General features: G+C 36.0%; 1 protein-coding gene across 5 annotated transcripts in view; it reads left to right on the plus strand.

The window, feature by feature from the left end:
* LOC149808212 (receptor-type tyrosine-protein phosphatase epsilon-like) overlaps nt 1–10011 on the plus strand; it is a 186642-nt gene that overhangs the window by 127259 nt on the left and 49372 nt on the right. For all 5 annotated transcript variants that reach the window (XM_089974912.1, XM_089974944.1, XM_089974938.1 and 2 more), the window contains one exon: nt 9100–9296. In XM_089974912.1, coding sequence (XP_089831038.1) covers nt 9100–9296 — 197 coding nt within the window. The remainder of the gene's footprint in view (nt 1–9099; nt 9297–10011) is intronic.

Consider the following 10011-nt stretch of genomic DNA (forward strand, 5'->3'; position numbering starts at 1 on the left):
CAATCTTTCCAAAGCGCTCAATAACGTCGGGTGTACCGCGTTTTTATGATAGCTGCGGTTGACGTTTCAATGTTTGCCAGATCGCAGCTGTTTCATTGATGATTTTGAGGAATTATTGCCTGTTGGTCTTCCGCCAATCAGACTTTCTAGTCGATCAACGTCAGTAAGGACGTTATTGGGTCACAGTTTATCATGTAAAGTGCTAAGACCACTTCGTCGAGCGGCAAGACCACCTCCAGTTGTTTCATCTGCCTCAGCATTCATTCTTTCAGTTCTAGTTTTTGCGCCTTATTTTCTCATTTCTTCCCTTGCTTTTTCAAGTTGACGCCTCATTTCTTCTTGTTTTAATTCCCTTTCCTCCTGTACTTTATCAATATGATAATCTACTATCTTGCTAAAAGGTTTAACACCATAATCGCCATCTCTGACTTGCGTATTACCTGAGGCAATGCGATACGCGTATTTACGTCAATCAGCACGCCTTCTTATACTTTTAACATATTCGAATTTTACATGCTTTTCCTTTTCGTTCCACCAAAACGAAGCAATTCCACCTATATGTTTTGAATCATTGATAACTGTAATACCTTCCTTGGTAAATTTATTCATAGTATCAATTTTAACTTTTGGTGGTTGATCTTCTGTTTCTGGCATAATTCGATACCTTCCAATAATTCCTGCTGAATACCAGCTATCTCTCGAAGAATCTTGTTTTGTATCTTTGGATTGTTGCACTATTTATTCGGTTGCTTTAATGGTTCCTCCAGCGATGGAAAAAGATCTTTAGTAGTCTTTGTCACAGTTATGCAGCACCTTCTGTAAATTCCTCTTTGGACTCATGACGCGCTTGTAGTTGTTGCTTGACAGAATCACGGACGGGGAGATATTTCTTAATCGCACCTAGTCGTTCTTGAGCTAGTGCAGCTGTACGAGATTCCATAGTTAGCTCAGAATCACTCGTTATTACTGTAACGACAACTATTTAATTATATCATCTATCAGCACTACCCCAGTGACAAGGATCGGTTAAAAACGTCGATTTACTTTAATTTTTGGTGACATTTTTCGCAAGCACTTTCCTGAAATGTTATTTTTACGAACCCTACAGTAAATCGCCTTGGTTTTGTGTGGCCAAATTAGTTATTAGCATTATTTTCACAAAATAAGGTCTCGAATGTTTGGTCTGTTCAGCCTCCCTGGTGCTTCATAATATAAAAATCCTATATAGGGTTGTCAGAACTCACCTATTGCAAACTAATATTTATCCCATATAGCCTGTTTTTTAACTTGCCATCCCATGATGCTCCGTACACGAGGCCACGCACAAACAGTCAAGAGGTCGATACCAGTGGAGAAATTCAAGATTGCGGAAGTAAACTAAAAATATGCTGACAATAATGAAATATCATTAATTCAATTATTTCCAGCTATGTCGCCACCGGCGTATTCGTTGTATTATTCACAACTCGGAACAGGGAAACAAATAATGATTATTTATTTAAAATCATACTTTACAGTACTGTCATTTTCATCCATAATGGATGGCTTGGGGACTACGGCGAGAGATTGCGCAACCTTTTGGATGTGAATTAATTGTGTCAGAGATGCTTTATGTAAACGAAATATTTTATCGAATGTGTTACTTTACATAAAGATTAACATGTTCGAATATATCGACGTTCCCAGCATAACGCATACCTGTATGTTAAAATACATGAATGGAACAGATAATGCAATCGGGGTGGGCGTTTTAAGGCTGGAAGTGCAGTATGTTTAGTAGTATTGTCACTATTACATGAAATACATGTTCAGATAGTAGATCTCTATCTTAAATCTCTGATTCGTTTTCGATACGGAAATTGTTCGATTTATTTGGTTCTTAACTAAGCAACACAAACAAGAAAAAATCTTCAGTGTTATTAATTCCTTCATTATCATAATTTATCTTAGAACTTAATAATTATTTTCTTTGTAATCTAATCAGGGGATGAGGATATTTTGAGTTCAGGATTGATATTATTTCATATCAAGCAATATCACCAGTTTTATACGTTTGTATACCTATAACTTAAAAGGTATTAATATGCAGGAATCTTAGGGTTGTATATGATCTAATTGAACAGTTGCCTAACATGTGAGAAATACAATATTATATCACAATACTACTCGTGCAGCTATGAGAATTTTCAGAACGTCTAACGGTCAGTTCACAAGATTGAATGTTGCCTTACGTTAAAATATATAGCTTTCTTTTATGGAACTACTGCTTAATCAATGTATGCACGAATGAGAACAGCATATGGCTATCAATTCATCATTCCTGCCAAACTGAGTAAACTGAGTAATTTAAAATCATTGTCATGTTGAATTTTCTAGCTTAATATTATCAAAATCAATTGCACAATTTTACAAGAGCGACACTTTATAAACATAGATATCATGCAAAAAGTATCAACAAATATACAAATATTTTATCAAAATATAACTCAGAAAACATCATTACTACCAAGTGTATCTGAATTAATTTTCATGATCTTTTCTTTTGGGAGTATACCATATAGGATATACATGTTTTTTTTTTTAAACTAAACAGGTGGTGGAATTCTTAAATCATTATTATTTCTTTTTTGTTATTGCATATATACTTGTCAGTTCTTGCCAGCATACATTCTGACCAGGCATCATTCTTATGCACAAATTGCATGACATAAATAGGTACATGTTGCATTATGAATCTAATTACTCAAATCACACCAAGTTATCTGTTCCATTAATAGGTTTTAAAAACATAATTAAGCTCAATGACATAAAATAGGTTTATCAAATAATGTTGTAACTTTATGTAAAATAATGGTAAAACACAATTAATCATCATTTCATTGGAAGAAAGCATCAAACGCAGACACACTCAAACACACACACATGCAAAAAGCACAACCATACAAATGTTCAATATCTCACCGTATCCCACGCAAATCTCACATACGATGGCTGCAAATGACAGTAATGCGTAGGGTCACGTTAAATAAACACACTGTATGTATTACTTTAATTCACATAAGTAATATAACAAAAATATCGGTGGCATCACAGCTGCAAATAACATTTCGGATATACGTTTTTGAACATCTTTATCCTATTTGTTTCCAATTGTGTTTTGGTATCTGAAAATCTGTCTCACATAGGTAATACTTTATAGTTATGTCATACGTTTTACATTCAGATTGGAAATCATCATAAACATCTCCCTTCATTAATAATGTGTATGGTTTGGCTTTCGACGAGACTAACAGCGTTACCCAAATATCCCCTAAGTAGTTTCGTATTAAAGGATGCAAAATCTGAACAGGAGCAAGAAGCAAAGCTTTTGTATTGGTGGCTTATATACCAGGGTAAACAACTGTGTGTGACGTAGCAACCGCCCAAGCTATCTCCGCAAATGCGGGAGAAGGAAGGAGGGTCAAGAGGGAGGAATGTATTGCTACGCCACTGGCAGCCTTTGATATAAATGCAATTCGTGATTATGCCAACTCAAGCAATTTGACACTAGCAATTAGCATTTGGAGAATGTTATGAGCATGAGTTTGCTCCAGACGTACGGGATAAAATGGCATCTTTTCAATTTGTTGTCACCGTGGGCCGTCGTACTCAAGCTCTGCCTTATGGTAAATATTGTAAACGGGCATACAGACGGCTTTTTTCAAACTACGAGGACGGCAGTTCTTCCTTGTCTAAATCACGAACAACGAATTCAATGCTTATGTCTTACTGATTCATGAAGAAGGTTTCTGTTGTTCATAACCACGTCATCCTAGTTTGCATCTTCCACATAATCAAACCTCTTCCATTCTGTAGAAGTAGCCTCTTCTGATTCACTTTGTTCTTTCTAGATACGAAATTTAGCTTCATCCAAATAACTTAATCTTTGATGCAAACATTTGAATCTATGATATTCTGTGCCGTGTTTTTGTGTTTTGTTTCACAGAGCGTAAAATCTACCAGATCTCTCAAGCGGTTATTGCATAAGTACTTTATCCTAATTTATTTTTCTTCACTATTTTTTTATGCCTTTGAATCAAAGCATCTTTCAACAGAGGTAAAGCTTGTATCCGTTGAATATTAGCATCAAAGCTTTCCACACGATGACAAAAAAAAAAACAAAACAACATGAATTGCACTCAGACTTGTGTCATTTCATTCTCTGAGTCGTATTGAAGTTTCATTCCCAGACCAAAATTTGATTGATAGTTCTATGTCACTATATTATTTTTTCATTCTGAGAGTTGATCCAGATACAATATTTATTTCAAATTTTGTTTGCATTTTCCGTTCGTATTTTGAACTTACCTGCATTGATTATATTCTTTCTATTATGTTTCTTTTACTCTTGTATTTGGCTTTCGACGCCTAGCTGATCGCTTACCAGGTTTTGAAGGGGAAATTAAAAACGAATTTATTTTACATGTAATATTTAAATATTATGGACATAATTTACAACATAATTTAGGTAAAACGTATAATGTTAGTCTAACAGGTTCTAAAACTGATTTGATTAAAGTGTAATGCTAAGTTTTCAAGTACAGGTGGTGAATTGTCCTGTTATAATTATGAACTTCGCATTGGCATTGGGTGGCAGAGTGGTTTAAGGCTCTCACGTTACAGAGAACTTATACATCTCACCTCTGTCAGTGACAGTTCAAGTCTTGACTCGACCTCTGTGGATAAGTAAGAAAGTTTGTCTGTACGTTCCCGTGGGTAAATAGTTCATCTCGGGTCTTCCACCACCAAATATCCTGGCCGCCATGTATCGTCTGCTGAAAAATGCATCAAAACCCACAAACCCAATACTTACTGAACAGACATGATATGGGAGTTTCAGTCAATTGTAGGCAGATGTTAAACGGGAAGAACAGAGCCAGTGTTACATTGTCAAACAGCTGGTACACAGGAAATATAGCCTCGCGAAGAAGTACTCATTGCGTCTATATTCCCATCATTACGCTGGTAACAGGTATTTAAATGAACATTCTTGCAATTCATTTATTTTCATTAAGAATTGGTCTCCATTAAAATGAGAAATTTTTGTATCTTATCTCAAACAGCTTCATCACAGTATCAAATGAAATGAAGTCACTTAGAATGTCCAGCCTTAAGTCTTGGAAAATCTAGTGTATGTGAAGTTTCGTAAAATTTCCGGAAGATCATGACTCAAGACTCCACTGAAAAATTATTTTTACAAAATCAAATACACTCTACAATATGTTATCCATTTCTGAATAGGGTAAACAATACATTTTCATACTTCCGTAAAACTCGTTTTAATCAGACGGTTATCATCAATATCCACTTCCCCTTTACTTTCTGTATCGATATAAATAAATTATCAGGTATCAGAGCTAATGTAAATCTGCTATTACAGGGGTCTCCAAACTTTTCAGCCCGAGGACCGCATTAACTATCAAACAGCAGTTCGGGGGCCGACTACACACTCGAGGTCCAAATAAAAAAGAATCAAAACATGGATGTTGTTTTTAATTATTTATTTAATATTATTTTATTCAGTTATTATTTAATAACACATTGATACACTACACATGAACACCTGTATTAGTGGGAATGGTGAAATTGTTTCCTGGATGCCAAAATAGCAGACATTTCTGGCTTTAGATTTGATGTCCCTAACATCAACAGTGACCTAAGATTATCATCGGACAAGTTTGTTCTCAAATTGTTCTTCACGTATTTCATTCTTGAAAATGTTTGTTCACACAGGTATGTTGTTCCAAAGATTGAAAGGTACCTTGATGCAAAAGTTTTGACATTAGGAAAGTCTTCCTTGGGCAAAAACTGGTAAAAACCCACCAGTCCTTCTTTGAACTTGTCCCTAAGGAGGTCATTTGCTTGCAACTCAATGACCTCCAGCTGCAGTTCATTTGGGCAACTGGCCACATCTGCTTCAAATGGGTTTTGAAACAGTCTCACTTCTTCTGCCAAGTCAGAAAACCGCTGCTGAAACTGCAGCTGGAGGTCTTTGATGATCTCGCATGCAAATGACGTGGGGAACTCAGCTGTTGCTTCAGCCATGAAGACCTTGCACTGCTGAAAGTGCGTCAAGTTGTTGGCCTGTACTTGTTCCAAAAACAAGACAAGTTTGGATCTGAAGGCCTTTAGGTGGGTGTATAGATCAGAAACTAGATTTTCCTCTCCTTGTAGTTTTAGGTTCAGAAAATTTAAATGACTCGTTATATCTGCAGCAAAGGCCAATTTCCATAACCACTCTTCATCAGACAGTAATGGCTGTGGCTTGCCTTTACTTTCCAGGAAGTCACCTATTTCCTTTCTTAACTTAAATACTCTGCTCAGAACTTTCTCACAACTTAGCCATCTTACTGCTGTGTAATATGGTAAATCTTGCGATTCTGTGTCTGTATCTTTCAATATGTCTCGGAACTGTCTGTGGTTGAGCCCATGTGACCTTATTAAATTCACCATCTTCACCACAGGATTCAGTACACTGCTAATGTCCACATATTTAGCACACAAAGCTTGCTGGTGAATAATACAGTGCAGGAACATTGGTTGTAGAATGTTTTTCTCGTTACACATCTGCTTCACTTGTCCAACCAAGCCTTTCTTTATGCCACTCATGTTCTTTCCTCCATCAACAGTCAGGCAACTGAGGTTAGCCCAGTCCAAGTTATAATCAGCAAATGTTTTTTTCAACTCATTGAATATATCCTCTCCGGTGACAGTGCCGTACATGCTATGTAGGGAAGCCAGCTCTTGTGTTATGTTCATGTCTTCATCTACACCTCTAATGAACACAAGCAGTTGAGAGGTGGAACAGCTGTCCAGCGATTCATCCATTGCAATTGAAAAATGGCAAAACTTGCTTGAATTTTTCGCTATTTGAGTCACAATGTTTTCACCCATGTCTGCAATACGGCGGGCAATGGTATTTGCACCCAAAGCTACACTTTCAAATTGTTTTGACTTTTCTGGGCAAAGTTCCTCAGCCACCTCCAACAAACATTCCTTCACTACTTCACCATCTGTAAACGGTTTGCCACTTTTAGCCAGAACGTAGGCAACTTTATAACTGGCCTTAGTTAAGGATTCATTTTCATTTGAGGATTTACTGAACAATGTCCTCTGAGATGTGAGTTGATTTTGTAATTTAGAAAATTTTTCGGCACGGACTTTACCCTCCAACTGTGCATATTTCTCCTGATGTTTGCTTTGATGATGACGGCGCAGGTTGTATTCTTTCATCACAGCCACGGTTTCGTTGCAAATCACACACAATGCTTTCTCGCCGGATTTGATGAAGAAGTATTTCAAACTCCATTCTTCTTGAAATTGCCGACACTCATCGTCTATTTTTCTTTTCCTCTTCTCGGCCATCGCTGGGCACTAAAATAAAGTGAATTCAACATGAATAAATAGTGAAACTGAAAGTATCTTGCACACAATATCGCTCAAAAACCTGATTATGCGAACTAATTTCGTCGCAATTATAGTTGCAAATGACCCGAAACAATTTTTAAAAATTCTTATGATTTCTTAAGTTAAACTTACCTGAATATAGTGTGCAAATATATCCAGTTATGGTAGAGAGATTGTTGCTTTTAATGTTTCCTCTTCAGAATATTCGCAATCAGACGTTAACTGACACCAACACCTCCTCATCGCAGCAGTCAACCGCAACTGGCAAACTTTGTGATCAAAATAATCAAGTCTTGAACAAGCAGCAAACCATTTAAAAACTCCGCCACTAGATGGCGTTATATCATCTCATTGACTGTGAACGGAAGTAGAAAAACTAAGCAGCGAATAGGGTTTTGCAATGTAGTGATCGGTTGGAAAACATAATGCACTACTGCGCGCCTCTATTTTAATTCGGTAAAAACATAACGTCCACGTAAGCGGCGGCTGATCTTGGCAGGATACACGTAAATTTCCGTAATTTTTTTCCGTAGACAAAAAGGTCTCCATGGGCCGGATGTGAGGGCCGCATCCGGCCCGCGGGCCGTAGTTTGGAGACCCCTGTGCTATTGCATTCATTTATTACGCGTGAAGCCAACCTATTGCCATTTAATGTCTGTACATCTTTAGCCTCATACCGCTGTATATGTATATGTATAGCTATATATCGGCCATTCCTGCCTTTTCATGTGTTGACATATTCAAATAAGTTTGAAAATTATTATTCATAACTAATGACATAGGTTAACACTAAAAGCTTTTCTTTACACGTGTTCCATATAGCTTAATTGACTTTCTGGTATATATTTAATGTTAGCAATACAGTGCTGAGTAGCATATTTAATGTTTGCACTTCAGTGGTTAGTAGCATATTTAATGTTAGCACTACAGTATTGAGTAGTATATTTAATGTTAGCAGTACAGTGTTAAGTAGTATATTTAATGTTAGCAGTAAAGTGTTGAGTGGTATATTTAATATTAGCAGTACAGTGTTGAGTAGTATATTTAATGTTAGCACTACAGTGTTGAGCAGTATATTTAATGTTAGCAGTACAGTGTCGAGTAGTATATTAAATGTTAGCAGTACAGTGTTGAGTAGCATATTTAATGTTAGCACTAGTGTTGAGTAGTATATTTAATGTTAGCAGTACAGTCTTGAGTAGCATATTTAATGTTAGCACTACAGTGTTGAGCAGTATATTTAATGTTAGCAGTACAGTGTTGAGTAGTATATTAAATGTTAGCAGTACAGTGTTGAGTAGCATATTTAATGTTAGCACTACAGTGTTGAGTAGTATATTTAATGTTAGCAGTACAGTGTTGTGTAGTATATTTAATGTTAGCAGTACAGTGTTGAGTAGCATATTTAATGTTAGCAGTACAGTGTTGAGTAGCATATTTAATGTTAGCAGTACAGTGTTGAGTAGCATATTTAACTTTAGCAGTACAGTTGTAAATATTTTCTAAAGTATCGAGCCTTAACGTACATATGTGTTTACTGTATTTTACTCTTGTTTTACGTGCATAACCTTTTCGCGCATAGTATTGCTAGGTTTTCTCCCGTAAACGTCGCTAAGGTCTACGTTTACATAATCATAGTATCAAAATTTGCAGATGAACCCATGGAAAGGAAATATCATGTCAGCAGGGAAGCAGATGAAGTATATAAGAATATAGACGGGAGTTCCGGGGATTACTGCTCATATCAGCCACAAAATACCAAGGATAAACACACGATCCACCTGGAAGACTTATCTTCGTTTTTTCTCAGTCGAAAACTGGAGCCACAAATGTTCGAGGAGGAGTACAAAGTAAATACATCTCATTATCTAGTACTTTCAGGTCATCGATTAAGTTACAATATTCAGAGATTCTGGCCACCCCGAAAACTTGATTATGTTTCACAACATATTAGTTCTCAGACTTAGAGGTTGAACAGATAATATTCTAATCTATTTGTATCTTAAATTGGTTAGCTGTCAGTGTACTGTTCAAGGAGAAATACATGCAATGTACTGATGAGTGTTACCATCAATTGTCAGCCTAGATGTTTTCAATTTGTAAATAAAATCAAGTAACAAATATTAATAAAAAATTAATCGAAAAAAAAATAAGCATGAACACCTGTTGGAGATCCCAAAGATTGCGCGTTTAATATTTTGCAAAACTGTCTAAAAATGGTAGAGAACAATGAATTTTTAAAAACAAAATTAGTAAAAACATTCCTAAAGAAAAGCGTATTTTATAGCACAGATAACAAACTTTCCGCACTGTATTTCAGTTGTGACATAAATTCGTATGTGTTTGCTGTTCCTCTTTCATGTACATGATGCTAGAGCAATTATGTAACGAAAGAATACTGTAAAAATATTTACGCATTGAGCAACTTTGTATACGTCACTATTCTTTATCCAAGTAAATTCCTATTTTTATATACACTGTAAAAATAAAAATATGCCATCATGCCTATCACTGCATGTCCAGGATGGAAAATATATTTTTCTTTATAGCAAAATGTATAAATAT

Source organism: Sinohyriopsis cumingii, chromosome 1 (assembly GCF_028554795.1).
Source record: "Sinohyriopsis cumingii isolate HCF-2022 chromosome 1, ASM2855479v2, whole genome shotgun sequence".
NCBI classification, from domain to species: Eukaryota; Metazoa; Mollusca; class Bivalvia; order Unionida; family Unionidae; genus Sinohyriopsis; species Sinohyriopsis cumingii.